Source organism: Arachis stenosperma, chromosome 8 (genome assembly GCF_014773155.1).
Source record: "Arachis stenosperma cultivar V10309 chromosome 8, arast.V10309.gnm1.PFL2, whole genome shotgun sequence".
Taxonomy (NCBI): Eukaryota; Viridiplantae; Streptophyta; class Magnoliopsida; order Fabales; family Fabaceae; genus Arachis; species Arachis stenosperma.
Genome location: NC_080384.1, coordinates 12451498 through 12467447, shown reverse-complemented (window position 1 = coordinate 12467447; position 15950 = coordinate 12451498). Strand labels below are relative to the sequence as shown.

Genomic DNA, 15950 nt, shown 5'->3' with positions numbered 1-15950 from the left:
ATAATAAGTGGCAATGTGATTGCGTGCACCCATGACCATATTAATACGTGTATGGCCTTTTTTGGTTCCATCCATATATAATATCTTTAATTAATTTGTTAGGTACGTATATAAGTAGTTTATGATATGTACCCAATATTTAATAATACTCACATACACATTACTCAAATTTTTTTAAATTTTCCACACGTTAGTAAGGTCAAACAATTCACAATTAAATTACCAAAAAAAAGAAAAATTAAAAGGAAATTATTGATGAGAAATTCAGAATAAGCTAAAGATATCTATATAACAATGGTATAGTGGAAGAATCATATCTTACATGGCATTTTCTGGTTATTTTGATTTTTTTTAAAATTGAATAATATCACCTTAGGGTCCCACTTACAGCTCACATTAGATTGTCATCTCTTTCTTCTATTATTATCCTGAACCTTGTCTCTTCCATATCTTCTTTTTCTCTCTCATTGAAACCCTGTTCATCTCCTCCACTTTTTCCAGATTCAGCTTCTTTGCTTCTTCTTTCTCTGTTCTTTCGAATCAGTCTATCCAGCTCTGCCATCTTTCAGGTGCTCTTGTTCTTCTTCCCTTTCTTTCGTTTTTTTCTTAGTCTTCCTCCTCTCCGTTCTTCGATGGTTTCTTCGTCACCGGCGACGTCTCTACTGTCGGTGGTGTCCACAACCTCATAGAGCGTGAGCCTTCGCTCGGTCGCTCGGGCTCCTTGGCGATTCCGTATCTGCGCTCAAGATGGACGTTCTTTGGCGTTGATTCCAATTTCGACGGCGCGAGAGATTCAACGGCTGTTAACGGGAGCCGATCGGCGAGGTTGATTTGGTATAGTGGAAGAAAGATATCCACAACCTCATAGAGAGTGAGTCATCCTTCGGCCGCTCGCGCTCCTTGGCGACTCCGTGTCTCCGGTTAAAATGGATGTTCTTTGGGGTGGATCCCGATCTCGAAGGCGGGACAGATTCAACGGCTGTTAAACGGAGCCGATCGGCGAGGTGGTTCTGGTCCTTTTTCAGGTGGCACAGGAACTACAGGTCGCACAAGAGGTCGTTTCCCCTTTTTTTCAGTATTTGTGATTTTCTGTGATTTTGATTTGTATTATAGTTCGTCGGATTTTTAAGTTTCTGGAGGGGGTTTTGTTGTCTTATTTTTGCCCTTGATGTGATTATTATTTCTTCTTAGTGTAGTTTGATTTGATATTTGAGATTGACTATGATCAGTGTGATAGTGTTGAGTTTATTCAATTATAAGTTTATTTGAAAGAGGGTTTTTATTTTCAATCACTATTTTGATTCTTTGTGTTTTATGATAAATTCAAGTCTATTTTATTTTTGCTGTTTGGAAATTTCAGGAGTTTTTATGATAAATTCAATCACTATTTTAGGACAGTCCAAATGTAACTGTGCAGTTAGGGTTGAAATTGGAGAAATTCATAAGCAAGAAAAAGATGGTTAGTCTTCATGTGTTCCTGATGTATGTGGAATTGTAATATAGGAAGCATTTCTTGATACATTTCTGAAGTGATACATTGTAATCTTAAATCTGTAAATTTGTCAAAGTTGGTTGTGTCTTTCTTGTTGTGTATTTAAGTTGACATTTCGAGCAGAACATGCTTTACTGAGTTGTAACTGTATGCTATTGAACTTCCAATGTAGCATCAAGGAGCACAACCATCAAATGGTAATAAGTACATTTATTTTGAATACAAATCTGGGATGGACAATGGGAAAACAGCTTCTTCTTCAGATCGAGAAAGCCAGTAAGTATTTTGTGCTCTGCGTTCTATACTTGATTATTTTTTGAAAGATCACAGCATTAAAGTTTAACTTCCTTTTTGTGTCATTGTTTCCTAATATTGTGATCATTTGCACTATCTGTCTAAGCTCATTTCAAGGTCCATTCTTTGGTGATGTTATTGAATAATTCAATGAGACGTTACATATGCCAAATTTAATAACAGTCTTTCAGGATAGAAATATGAATACACTGGGAAACACAAAAATCAATTCGGAGTAGGAAATAGATACAAAATCATACATCATGTATTTATTCTGGGATAAAATATGAATAATTTTCTGTCAACTGAAAAACTTTCTATCTTGTGTTTGGTTTTTGACCACTATTATGTTTGTCGAGGCACATATTAAAGACAAAAAAAGAAGAAAGACTTGTTTGCTAACACTTTTTCTTGCACTTATGAACAAATAGCTTTACTGTAGTTAGTTATGTGTTCCCAGTGTTATTTGAAATAACCTCCTGTGTATTCAAAATATGCAATATATTCTTTTATTTAACAGGTTCAGTGCTCCGGAGGATGAAGATGAGCCTCATCCAAATTTGTTAAGGAGGACAACTATTGGAAATGGTTTGCTTTTTGTCCCTTCAGCTGATGAACTTGAATTACTCGTGCTTCTATATTTAAATCTCTTCGTTTTGAGCAGGTCCTCCAGAATCAATATTTTACTGAGCAACTTCATCTCGAATAGGTGTTCAACATCTCTAATGGTGGCTAGGTACTGGGTGGACACTGGTTAGCTGCTGGTGTCCGAGAAAATTCCTTACTAGCAGCAAGTTAAGTTAAATAATATTTTTTCATATCTATGTTTAGGAAAATTGTTCAAAGTTTGATATAATGAAACAATCTCGTGTTATTCTTTATCACTATTGAAACACCTTGTGTCTTGATCATTGTTGGAGTTTTCACATTTTGTTTCTATTTTAATTTCAATTGAGTATCTTATTCGTGTTTTCTGGTGTTACTATTAGTATGAAGTTCATGTGTTTTTTTATGTTCATTTTTTTTTACTGTGGTTTCACTATTTTGATTATCTTTGTTTTATGATAAATTCTATTCTATTTTATTTTTTGCTGTTTGGGAATTTCAGGAGTTTTTAGTTCTGCTAATGTATATATTTTGGTGTCTTTGTTTTCCATGTGTTCTTTGATAATTTTGGGTGGATTAGTGATATTTCTGAGTAGAAAACTGATATTTACCATTGTTGCTTACAGAGGTTGTGTATTCCTTATGTAGCTTATTGAGCAAATTCATCTCGAATAGGTGTTCAAGATCTCTATTAGTGGCTAGGTACTGGGTGGACACTGATTAGCTGCTGGTTTCCGAGAAAAATTTTTACTAGCAGCAAGTTAAGTTAAATAATCTTTTTTCATATCTATTTTTAGGAAAATTGTCCAAAGTTTGATATAATGAAAGAATCTCGTGTTATTCTTGTTCACTATTGAAACACATTGTGTCTTGATGATTGTTGGAGTTTTTACATTTTCTTTTGATAATTTTGGAGTTTACCTTAGATGTGATTATCATTTCTTCTTAGTGTAGTTTGATTTAATATTTGAGATTGGCTATGATCAGTGTGATAGTGTTGAGTTTATTTAATTAAAAGTTTATCTGGAAGAGTGTTTTTATTTTAAATCACTATTTTGATTCTATGTGTTTTATGATAAATTCTATTTTATTTTTTTGTGTTTGGAGATTGTTTGAGTTTTTTATTTTGGTTAATTTTGAGTTTTATAATTTCCTATGTAGTTTTTTAATAATTTGTTTTGTTGTTGTTAGGTTGAGACCAGAGTGCAGAGTGCAGAACTTTTTGGAAACTGTTTTGTTGTGTTATTGAGGTATTTTTTACTAGATTTTCTTTTTAACTAAATTTGTGTGTGATAATTTATGTGTTGGTTGTAAATGTGGTTGGTTTTTTAATTGTTTGTTCCTTTTAGATTAATATTAAATCCTTCTCAATTTAACTTTAGACTTTATCTTTTTTCCAAGATGGTTGTTTGATTTTCTATTTTTGGTATGTATCTTAATTTGAACGGGTTTATTGTGTCTGGTTTTTGGTGTTATTGTAAGCATCAAGCTTATGTCTTTTTTGGTGTTTGGATTTTTTTAGAGTCAGGAGTTTTGTCTTGATTTTTTTCTGGGCATCTGTTTGTTTTTGTGTGTGTTAGTTAGTGCCGTTACGGAAAAATAGTGTTGCATCCACTTGTTTAGACGTTTATAAGTTCTTGTTTTTCTTTGGCTGATTTTCGATGTTTATATCGTGTATGATATATGTTGATTATGAAGATGAACATTAACTGTTATTCGTGTGGTTTGGATTTTTTACAATTGTGGCTTTATTTTTTTATTGGTTATTTGGTTCTTTCCGCGTCGATAATTTTCTGTGGCTGAAAAAATTTGTACTGCAATAAATTATTTGAATTTTATTTTAAATTTAGTACTGTGTGATTGTGTTTAGTTTATCTGCTCTGAATTGTTGTCGGTCTATTTTTTATTATTTATTATTTTATATCAGTTAAATGTTTTGTATCCTTTATTATTTTGGTTGGTCAATTGGGAGGTTGAACAGAGATTGGATAATAAAAAACATATGAAGGTCAATGTTGTTGGCTTGCTACTGTTATCACATATATGGTTGTTATGCTAATGTATATATTTTGGTGTTTTTGTTTTCCATGTGTTCTTTGATAATTTTGGGTAGACTAGTGATATTTTTGGGTAGAAAATTGATATTTACTGTTGGTGGTTACAGAGGTTGTATTGCTTACGTTTTTTACTGAGGAACTTCATGTTGAATGGGTCTTCAACACCTCTATTGGTTGCTAAGTATTGGGTTGACACTGATTAACTGCTGGGTTCTGAGAAAAATAGCTTCTAGCAGCGAGTTAAGTTAAATCATTTTTTTTCATGTCTATTTTTAGGAAAATTGTTCAAACTTTGATAGAAAAAAGAATATCGTGTTATTCTTAGTCATTATCCAAACACATTGTGTGTTGATGATTGTTGGAGCTTACACATTTTGTTTGTATTTTAATTTCGATTGATTTACGTATTCTTAGTATGAAGTTCATGCTTTTTTTATTTTTGATTTCTGTTTGATTGTGGTTTTTGTCTTGCTTTTCTTGTGATTTTTTTTTCTTGACTATTTCCCGTGGTAAAAAAAATTGGTTGTGTTATATTGGCTGAGGTTTAGTTTAAATCTGCTATTGTGTAATTGTGCTAATTTTATATATGATCCTGATTTAACTGAATATGTGAAGTAGTGTGTTTTCTTTTAGTGCTAATTCTATATAGGTTTTTGATTTGAGTGTTAAACAATTTCGAAAGTTCATGTTATTATTTACTTTTATAGTCACTGTGGTTAATTTTGTGTTGATTTTGATTATCTTTTCTGATGGTTTCAACTGTTGCTTTGTATCGCTAATATATTTTTTTTGTGTTGATTTTCGATTTCTGTTTGATTGTGGTTTTTGTCTTGCTTTTCTTGTGATTTTTTTTTCTTGACTATTTCACGTGGTAAAGAAAATTGGTTGTGTCATATTGGCTGAGGTTTAGTTTAAATCTGCTATTGTGTAATTGTGCTAATTTTATATATGATCTTGATTTAACTGAATATGTGAAGTAGTGTGTTTTCTTTTAGTGCTAATTCTATATAGGTTTTTGATTTGAGTGTTAAACAATTTCAAAAGTTCATGTTATTATTTACTTTCATAGTCACTGTGGTTAATTTTGTGTTGATTTTGATTATCTTTTCTGATGGTTTCAACTGTTGCTTTGTATCGCTAATAGTATGGTGTGTTTTTCTTTATTTTTTTTTTTGTTCCATTCTTACGAGGTTGAGACCAAAGTGCAGAACTTTTCGTGATGTCAAAGAAGTATTACTTTGTTTTTACAAACGAACTCCTCTTTGATGCAGATGATTTTAAAGAATCCCGGATTTTAGAGTTTTCAGGTGTTTTATTTATTGGCTGTTTGTTCTTTTTATATTAATATTAAGTCCGTTTATTTTTAATTGTAGATGTTATTTTTTTTCTTGGTGGTTTTTTGCATATGCACATTTGTTGTATGTATTCTAATTTGAGAGGGTTTATTATGTGTGCTTTTTGTTGTTACTGTGAGTATCAGGTTTATGTCTTTTTCGATATTTTGATTTTGTTTGAGAGTTGCGATTTTTGTCTTGATTTTTATTTGTTTGTGTGTTTCTTTTTGTGTGTGTTATTTATGGTTTTTGGGAAGGTGTTGTGTTGCATTCATTTTTTTAGAGGTTTACAAGTTCTTGTTTTGAGTTGGATGATTTTTTAGTTTTTATATTGGTTATATTTTTTATTATTAAGATGACCATTAATTGTTACTCTTGTCCTTTGTTTTTTTTAGGATTGTGGTTTTTATCTTTTATTTTAGTGGGTATTTGATTCTTTCTGCTTAGATAGTTTTGGCTGGCTGGAAGAACGAGTCTAGCAAGGAATTATTTGAATTCTATTTTGAATTCATTGATGTGTTGTTGTGGTTAGTGGGTCTAATATTACTCTTTGGTCTAATACATGAATGAAAAGTTTATTCAGTTACCTCAACATCAGAGGATTTTTCTTGTCTCTTTGTATATTTTGTATAATTCTTTATTATCTTCTTTTTGATATGCTCATGTCATTATGGTTTACTTCTTTGTGAGATTTGGTTTGTTTATAATGTGTTACAATTTTTTCAAGAAAATAGTTTTTCCAAAGTATAACAATTTACTTATTTTGTTTTGCCTATTTTATTTTTTTATTTTATTTTTCACGATGAGTGATGTGTTTGTTTATTTTTTATAGGTGTCTCATCTTAGATATCATGATTGATGTGATTTAGAAAGATATTTGGTATTCCCAATAAGATCTCTCTTCTTTTTATTTTCTAACTCTTATATATGTAAAATTACATTTTAAATAATTATAGAATCTAATTCTTAGGTTCAGGTGAGTGTGCTGTTTGGTATGCAATATCTCTATATACCTATATTGAGTTGTGTACTGTTGTCGTATGTTTTTGGTAAAAGTTAATAGTCTTTGTGTGGGAGGTCTATTATGAGGTAAAAGAATTCAGTTTGCTATGGGTGGGCTGTAGGGTCATTTATCACTCTATATTAGTATTAGATTTGTTGAAATGTTTCTTTTTTCAATTGAGGTAGGACTAAATGCTGACTCAATGTGTTTTCTCTCTCAATATGAATTTAATTTAATATTTTTATTGTTTATTTAATTTATTCTACTTATTGTTTTTGCACATTGTTTGCTTTAGAGGAATATGATGTAGAATAGAGTGTAAAAGACAGAATGGGTTTAAACAAAATTTCTTGCTGTTTGGTTTAGAGGAGGGAAAAAAAAAGAAAAAAAATGAGTTGGAGTCCATGTAACTCTTCTCTCTTCCTTCATTCATGACTTGAAAATAGGTTGAAAATGTCACAACAATGTCAAGCTGAGAACTTTGTGTTTTATTTGATAGAGCTGTTAAAATTCTTTTGTTTATTCTATTTAAAATTTTAAAATACATCTGTCCTTATTTAATTTTAAGAAATACTTTTTGGTAGATAAAATATTAGTTAAAAAATGGTGTAACTTATTAATTTTATGTTTTTCTCACCCTACATAATTCATATGTGTTGATTGCTTTTTATAGGTTTTGGTTGGTTGTTGTCATGGTTGATGTGATGATTGACGTGATTGAGATGACAGTTGTTATTTTCAAGCTTAATTTACTTTTTATGTGTTGTTACTAGGTGCTATATATGTCAAGTCAACTTTTTTGGTGTAGGAAGTTGGGGCAGCTTGTGAGTTTCCCTTCAATGTGTTTTCTCTCTCAATATGAATTTAATTTAATATATTTATTATTTTTCTTTTAATTTATTCTATTCATTGTTTATGCACATTGTTTGTTTTGGAGCAATATGAGGTAGAAGAAAGTGTAACAAGACAGAATGGGTGGAAAACAAAATTTCTTGCTGTTTGGTTTAATGGAGAGAAAAAAAATGGAAAAAATTGAGTTAGAGTCCATGTAACTATTCTTTCTTCGTTCATTCATGACTTGAAAATTGGTGGAAAATGTCACAATAATGTGAAAAAGAGAACTTTGTGCTTTATTTGATAGAATTGTTAAATTTTTTAAGTTTATTCTATTTGAAATTTTAAAATACCTCTCTGTTGTTATTTAATTTTAAGAAATATTTATTGTTAAATAAAATATTAGTTAAAAAATGGGGTAGGTTATTTACGTTAGGTTTTTCTCACCCTACATCATGGATCATGTGTTGACTGTTTTTCATAGGTCATGGTTGTTTGTTGTGATGGTTGATGTGATGACTGACGTGATTGAGAGGGCAGTTGCTATTTCCAAGTAAAATTTACTTTTTTTATGTTATTACTAGGTGCTATAGATGTCAAATCTACCTTTTTGCTCTAGGAAGTTGGGGGCAGATTGTCATTTGCTCTTCTTTTGGATTTTTTTAGGTTCTAGGTATACATTGCATCTATCTGATCACTAAGCCAATGAACTATAATGAACTATAATTTACTTGATATATTAATATTAAGTCAATATAATATATGTATAGATATACTGTTACTATCTATACTAGAACTACATTATCCAAGAAATCATATTGGATTTGATTTGGTTTATAAGTTAACAATGATATTCTAACTATTTTCTATTGATATATATTTAAGTTGAATGCTTAATTGATTTATTTGAGAATTTTTTAATGTTGTCTTGATATTGCTGTTCTTTTTATTTCCATTCTGTTTGTCATTGATTACTCTAATTGATTTGTTGATTGGTATATTTATGTTTTTTCAATTATTTTTTTAGTTCTTTCTTTCCATGCATCTGAAATTCTGGGATTTAGTCAGATGAGCTATGCTAATAGATATCTTTTCCTATTTATTTTATTCCCAATGACTACATTGTAGGTGTTTTTGGGTGTGCCTCATATGCATGTGCACATATATTCAACTAGATTAGTTGTTAGTGGGTTTTAGGGTATACTATTCTATTCTATTACTTTATAATTATTATTAATATGATTCTATGGGATTTGTTGGAATGTGTCCTTTCTTATTTAATTGTTGTGCATGGAGGATAGCATAGGTATTCTTGATTGTGGTTGCTGGATATGTGTATGATAGGTAATAGATGATGTATGCTATGTGATACATGTTTTCCCACCCTTTCTTTGAGGTATTCAAATTCAAATTCAAATATTTTGGTGATTTTTAGCTTGTCTATAAAAAGAACTCTTTGGTTGTATGGTTCAATGCACCTCATTCGTCCTCTGAAATCCCTTGTTTCTATTTTGTGTTTATCTTTTTAGTTTCCTCTAGTGTGTTTGGTGGTTGAGCCAATGCCTCCTCCATTTGATTCTATCTCTAAGATCCACCCTCCAAGGGAGGCATGGAGACTTAAAGTTAGGGTACTAAGAACTTGGATTGTTCCTTCTTTTGGAAATCATGATGTTGCAAATTCAATGGAAATTGTTCTTGTTGATGGAGATGTGAGTTGCTGTACAATGTTGGTCTTGTGTTGATTTTATCTACAGTTTTCTTTCATCTTTTGTTGTTTTCGTTGTAATTTTTATTTGTTTTTTAAATTTTTTGTTTTTTTTTTTCTTGTGCAGTCTAACAAAATACAAGCAACTATTAAGAAGCAGCTCATAAATAGGTTTAAAGAGAGTATTATTGAGGGTCAAACATACCGAATGTCATATTTTAGTGTTGTTCCAAACCAGGGCAATTATAGGGCAGCAGAACATGAGTTTAAGTTGGTTTTCCTTAACCGTACAACTGTTATTCCTGTCCCTGACGATGGTATCCCAAAGACATGTTTCAGTTTCTGTCCGTTTGATGAGCTCTTGAATATGACTGAAGATTATGTTTACTTAGTTGGTAGGTGACTTTAAATCTTCCTTGTGCCCTTCATTTTTTTTTTTTGTTTCACTTTGTTGCCTTTTTTCTTGGCTGATTTCTTATGGAAGTGTGCACTTTTGAATTTTGATTTTATTGATGTTTGTTTTTTTTTTTATAGATGTTATTGGTTTGCTAACTTCTGTTGGTGAAGAGAAAGAGTATGTGAAAGATGCGAAAGTGATGAAGATGATCGTTCTTGAGTTATCTTCAAAAGAGTTTGTTCTTTTCTGCCTGCTGTTGATTGTGTTTTGCATTGATTCACTATTGTTTACGTTAAGCACTATTCTTTTAGTTTTTATTGGTGTTTTATGTTAAATTATTAATGGACTTAATTTTTTCAATGAATATTTTTTTTTCAGGTTGACAATACGTTGTGCTTTGTTTGGGGAGTATGTGGATGAAGTGCATCGTTTCTTAGGTTCTGGCTATATGGAGCAGCCAGTTGTTGTGATCCAACTTGCCAAAGTTAAATTTTTTAGGGGTAGTCAATATTATAATGTTTAGGCTGCTCAAATTCTTCTGAGATTTGTTTGCTTTGTTTTTAGTTCCCTGTTTTTAGCTATTTATTTTTTTCTTTATGTATTATTTATTTAGCTTGGTGTTTTGTAGGACAAGTTGGTCTCCAAAATGTTATGCATGCTACTCGGCTGTTCTTTAATCCAGATTTGTCTGAAGTAGTTGATTTCAAAAACAGGTTATTGGATAGTATCTTATTAGATGCCATTGTTTAGTTGATTGATGTCTTTCTTTATAGTTTTAACTTTGTTAATATAATTTCAGTTTATTTTCTTTATTCGTGTTTTAAGTTTTGTTGATACTATTTCTTTTTTTTTTCCTTTTTTTTTTTACTGATTTTTCCTGTAATTCTTCTATGATGATTAGTATGATTGACCAAGGTATCAATGGAACACAGCCATTGTTTATTGCTAATGAGGGCAAGGTTGTTTCATTGGAAGATGATTTTATGCGGCTTACTAGAAGGTGCACTATTGACGAACTTCATGATAACAACGAGGTTTATTGGGTTTCTTCCATGTCTTTGGTCAATTTTAACTTGGATGTCCTTTCGTGAACAATTTATATGAAGTTTATGTTTTTCATTCATATCTCAATGTTTCTTTTTTATATTATGATAGGAGGGGTCTTTTGTGGTTTTTGGTTTTGTGAGATCTATTGTGGACGAGGGACCATGGTGGTATTCAGCTTGTGTTTGTGGGAAGTCAATTCAACCTCAAGGTGGTGCATATTATTGTGATTTTTGTCAGCACTATGTTACCAATGTGACTCCCAGGTACCTTGTATTTATTCCCTTATGTGTGATATTCTTTTTTCTTCTTTTTTTTCCCTGCTGTTGTTTATTTCTCTTTCTTGCATTTTCCTGGTTACAGTTATTTTGTTGTTGTTTTATTTTTTGGTTTTTGTATTAAATTTTTTATTGGGTAATTTTTCGATGGTCAGATATAGGATCAAAATAGCTGTTGAGGATGATAATGGACATGGTGTATTTGTGTTATTCGATCGTGAGGCTGCTTACTTGTTGAAAAAATCATGTGCTGATCTGTTTGGAGAAGTTCAAAAAGATGCAAGTGTATGGTTTATTCCTTTTTTTTTCTTTTCATGTTGTTGAGTTTAATAGTGACTGAGATCTACTTCTGCCATATCTAACTGTTTGTTGGGTGTGTTTGAGTGTGTATTGTGTCGTTAATTCCTCTAAGAACCATGTTTTTCAAATTATTTCATAGGTTGTTTGTGGAGATAGTTATCCTGTGATGTTCCAACAATTGGTGAGAAAAAAATTGCTCCTTAAGATAGATACCAAGAATGTTGGTGCGGACAAGTATTTTGGAACTTTCCGTGTGAGAAGAGTTTGTGATGATGCTGCTATTATTTCCATGTTTGAGTTGCCTAACTATGATGCGGATGATGAGTGTACTCCATTGAAGGTTGCATCTAAACTCGTGTTTTTTATTTTCCTTATTGTTTTTTATTGTTTCTTTTCTTTTTCCGACTAATATTCTTTTCTTGATTAAATTTTTTTTTGTAAATTGTGTTTAGGGTGGTAAGCTCGGAAAGATCCCTTCAAGCGAGGATGAACATATTGTTGACAAGAGGGAGCCCTGTGAGGTGCTTGATGAGGGTATCACTGCTGATGGGAATTGTTCAAATATGAAGACAGTCTGCACGCCTTTGATTGACTTTCTGGGTGAAAAGGGTGCTGAAGTTACTGGATTGGATGATATAAGTACTGATATTGATATTGTAAAAGAGGCAGGGAAAAGAGTTGATGATAGTGTACTTGTTGATGGGGAGTGCAGTCTGGAAATTGAGAGCCTCTTGAATTCTCCGCCCATGGAAACTACGGTAATTTGTTTATTAGAATTGTATTAAATAAGAATGTGTTGGTTGGCTAAATTACCTATTCTTTTCTTTGAATTACGGGGAGTAATCAATCTAATTTGGCTTGAAATCTAAGATGAATTGTCAATCTATATGGTTGTGTGTTTTCTGCTGTTTACATTTATTCAGGCATTCAATTCTTTTGCATTGCAGGGTGTACTTTCTGCTGTTCTTGATGGATCCCCTGTTCATGTGATCAAGAAAGAGGCTGTTTCCAATCCTCCCAGGGGTAGAAAAGTTAAGAGAAATCTGAAAAAAGCCTTTGATGATGTTGCCCATGAGGAGCTTGGCCCAACTTCCAAGGTTCTCAAGAACCGTGATGTTTGATGTTTTAATATAGCTGCTGGTGTTGATGTGAAATAGTTTACTAATCTAAGTAATTAACTTATATTCACTGAATCCAATGTTTCAATCAGATGTGAAGATTCTGTCTGTGTCCCATCTATTTTTTGAGCTGTGTCCAAAGACTAGCATGGTTTCGTAGTACCGTTTTGTTTGTTTGTACTTTGCTAGGGATTGTACACAGTGTCCTGTATAAATGATGTGATATGGGCAGGTTAAGGATTCTAGGTTATTTTGAAATTTGCACCTATGTAGTGTATTTATATATATGTATGTACTTTCTTATGATGGTACCACATTTCAATGAAATCCAGCAGCTTTTCTATTTATTTTAGTATATTAATATATATTGTATACTTTTAAATTCGTTAAACCTTGTTTTGTAATTATTCGAGTAGCATACCAAGATAGTTTACTTTTCAGTGTTGCAGCTTGAAAATAATAATAATAATAATAATAATAATAATAATAATAATAATAATAATAATAATAATAATATCAATATTAAAAGATAAACATATACTATTGTTGCCACTGTCAAACAAGGAATTGAGTTATATGTTATTCTTTTGGATAGCTATGTACTAGGTATAATGTGTTATTAGATATAGCTGAGATACTAGGTATAATGTGTTATTATGTATAGTTGAGATACTATGGATTGTGACTCACTTTTTTCTATATATTTTTGTTAGATTAGGCTCACATTATTATTAGACACTTAGGTTTTAGATTGTTCCTCTCATTTATATTGTAGTTTTAATTTATAGATATGTATATATGTATATAATTGTGTGTGTATATATATATATATATATATATATATATATATATATATATATATATATATATATATATATATATATATATATATAGCTTTAGCTTTGGTTGTTGAAGTGATTTGTTAGTATCTTTTCACACAAAAGAATGAATCAAGTGCCATCTTGAAGATGCTTTATTCCATAGTGGTATATTTATTTTCTATTGTTTTTTGTGTGAGAACTCAAGTTTAAATGTCTCACTTATGTGCTTCTGCAAGATTATATAGAAAAAAATGTTTAAAAAGAAAACGAAGTCAAAGATCTCAAGACTCACGTGGTTTGGGTAAATTTTTTTTACATATTTCTCAACTAAATGTTAGATATGGTATATATTTTGGTGTGCTCATTGTTGTTTGTGTTATTTTGTAGGAAATGTTGTTGGCTCATTACGTAGCACTATGTCCACAAATATTATAGGTTCTCTTTTTTTTAGCTAATTGTTAAATATTGTAGATTTTCATTCCTTTTCACCTATTATATTTGCTGTTGTTACCATGAATCTTTTTTATGTATGTGCTTTCTTTTTTAGTTTTCTTGTTTTTTGTAATTTTTCTTACTATTATGTTGTTTCTTTGTTTATTTGAATGTTCTTTTCATTTATTTTAAATATTGGACAACGTAGGTGTTGATCGAGATGTTAATGGTCTAACGCAAAATTTATTAGCTTCAGGTATTATTGTATGTTTGAGTTCTATTTTAATTATGTATAACATAGTCTTATATTTCGTGTATTCATGTATGTTTTATAAGACTTAGTTTCATACCAATAATAATAATAATAATAATAATAATAATAATAATAATAATAATAATAATAATAATAATAATAACAGTGGTAGTCGTGGTGATTGTAGTAATGTTTAATTTAATATATGTTGAATATTAGTTTATTTTATTTTTTTTTGTTTAATATCCTATGGTTAATTTTATTTTTGTCTTATGGGGAGTTCTTTTTTATTTTGTATTGTAAATGATATGTGTATAATATGTGTTTAAAATATCAAAGATTAATTATACTTACTCCATGATTCTTTTTTTTTTTACCAAAAAAAACAGATGAATCAGTTATATATGATCCTACCATAAATTCGTGTAATCCGTTTGGTTCTCTGATTGATCATCCTCTTTTCTTGCAAAGTGAGCTCCAAGGTATTTTTTTTATAAATTTTTGTTTTGTTCTATGATAATACTTCATTTTATCGTTCGATTTAATTTGTATGCATTGATTTATTTAATTTATTCATACTAATTTTCCTTGCATATTTATTATTGTTTGTTTGATTTTTTCAATTATAAATGTGAAGGTGTGATGCATAGTAAATGCATTTATCTATATATAAATGTAAATTTATAAATGCAAATGAAATTCCAATATAGGTGATGATAGATAATAAAGATTTTGGTTTTAAATATGATAATCTATGAATGATTTTTTTACATAATTTTTGGTTCATTGTATTCATGTGAACAAAATTTTGATAGATAGTTCTGATTCGTTTTTAATGTGTTTGTGGTGTACGGTGATTGCATTGATCTTTTGTTTTTTGTTTGAAATTTGTACAGGCTGCCTTGATATTGGTGATGCTAATTACACTTGTTCATTTTGTGGGGCAAACTTTTGGTTGTTAGAGCGTGTTGAAAAATATTCAACAGTAAATCAACCAGTATTTACGCTTTGTTGTTCGAAAGGAAAAGTTCAATTACCTTATTTGCAAAGGCCTCCAGATTTATTGTGTAACCTGATATATGGTCATGATAATAAGTCTTTGCATTTTCAAAAAAATATCAGATCATACAATAGTATGTTTGCATTCACTTCTTTTGGATGTAAGGTTCATGACTCAATTAACGATGGTAGTGGACCGCCTCAATTTATCATAAATGGGCAAGTTTATCATCGAATTGGGAGTTTGATACCAACCATTGGTGAAAATCCAAGATTTGCACAGTTATATATCTATGACACGCAGCATGAAGTAGTCAATCGCCAGGGAATTTTTGGGTATGTTCTTCTTAACTTCCATGGTTGATTATTAGTGTTGTTATTTTCTATTATATGTGTATCATTTCTTGTTTTTTGTTTTATACCATGGGCTAGAGAGATTTTAAATGAATTGTTGTATTATGTCTTCGTGTAGGCAAACAACTGAAATAGATAAAGAATTGATAGTTGGTCTAATACAAATGATTGATGAACACAATGTTATAGCCCAATTGTTTCGGAGAGCTCGACAATTTTATGAGCATCATCCTTCGCAAGAATTTTGTTTGAGATTGTTCTCTCAGCGAGTACATGATCCAAGAATTTACAATTATCCTTCGTGTGATGAGGTTGCGGCTTTGATAGTTGGTGATTTCGAATCGTCCGATCGTGGTCGTGATATTATTGTTCAGTCCACCAGTGGCCAGTTGCAACGGATTTATGAAACCCATGCTTTATACTTGCCATTACAATATCCTTTGCTTTTTCCTTATGGTGAGGATGGGTATCAATTGAACATCCCGTATCGAGGGGTTCAGTCTACTTACGTGCGTGGAAGAAGGACGAGGATGTCTTTGCGTGAGTTTGTGAGTTTTCGATTACAAATGAGAGAAGATGAGGGAAGCATCATTCACAAAGCTAGAAGGTTGTTCCAACAATTTGTTATT

The 15950-nt window shown here is 30.9% G+C and overlaps 1 protein-coding gene across 1 annotated transcript; it reads left to right on the top strand.

The window, feature by feature from the left end:
* Positions 1 to 494: 494 nt before the first annotated feature.
* LOC130946590 (uncharacterized) lies at positions 495 to 12703 on the top strand. The gene is made up of 18 exons (XM_057875385.1): positions 495 to 1055; positions 1361 to 1459; positions 1665 to 1768; positions 2307 to 2374; positions 2451 to 2580; positions 3041 to 3152; positions 3584 to 3642; positions 9150 to 9329; positions 9453 to 9720; positions 9860 to 9956; positions 10101 to 10222; positions 10351 to 10435; positions 10624 to 10756; positions 10878 to 11032; positions 11200 to 11329; positions 11484 to 11684; positions 11797 to 12102; positions 12292 to 12703. Exons 8-18 carry the CDS (start codon positions 9180 to 9182, stop codon positions 12463 to 12465), a joined length of 1821 nt encoding a protein of 606 aa, XP_057731368.1. The 5' UTR covers positions 495 to 1055; positions 1361 to 1459; positions 1665 to 1768; positions 2307 to 2374; positions 2451 to 2580; positions 3041 to 3152; positions 3584 to 3642; positions 9150 to 9179; the 3' UTR covers positions 12466 to 12703.
* The last annotated feature ends 3247 nt before the right edge of the window (positions 12704 to 15950 follow it).

What these genes read in the sequence shown, in the direction of transcription:
- LOC130946590 (XM_057875385.1), top strand. Translation starts at nt 9,180, where the DNA reads ATGCCTCCTCCATTTGATTCTATCTCTAAGATCCACCCTCCAAGGGAG. An exon ending in CTTGAGTTATCTTCAAAAGA is followed by an intron (nt 9,957 to 10,100) that starts GTTTGTTCTTTT and finishes TTTTTTTTTCAG; the next exon opens with GTTGACAATACGTTGTGCTT. An exon ending in AACTTCATGATAACAACGAG is followed by an intron (nt 10,757 to 10,877) that starts GTTTATTGGGTT and finishes ATATTATGATAG; the next exon opens with GAGGGGTCTTTTGTGGTTTT.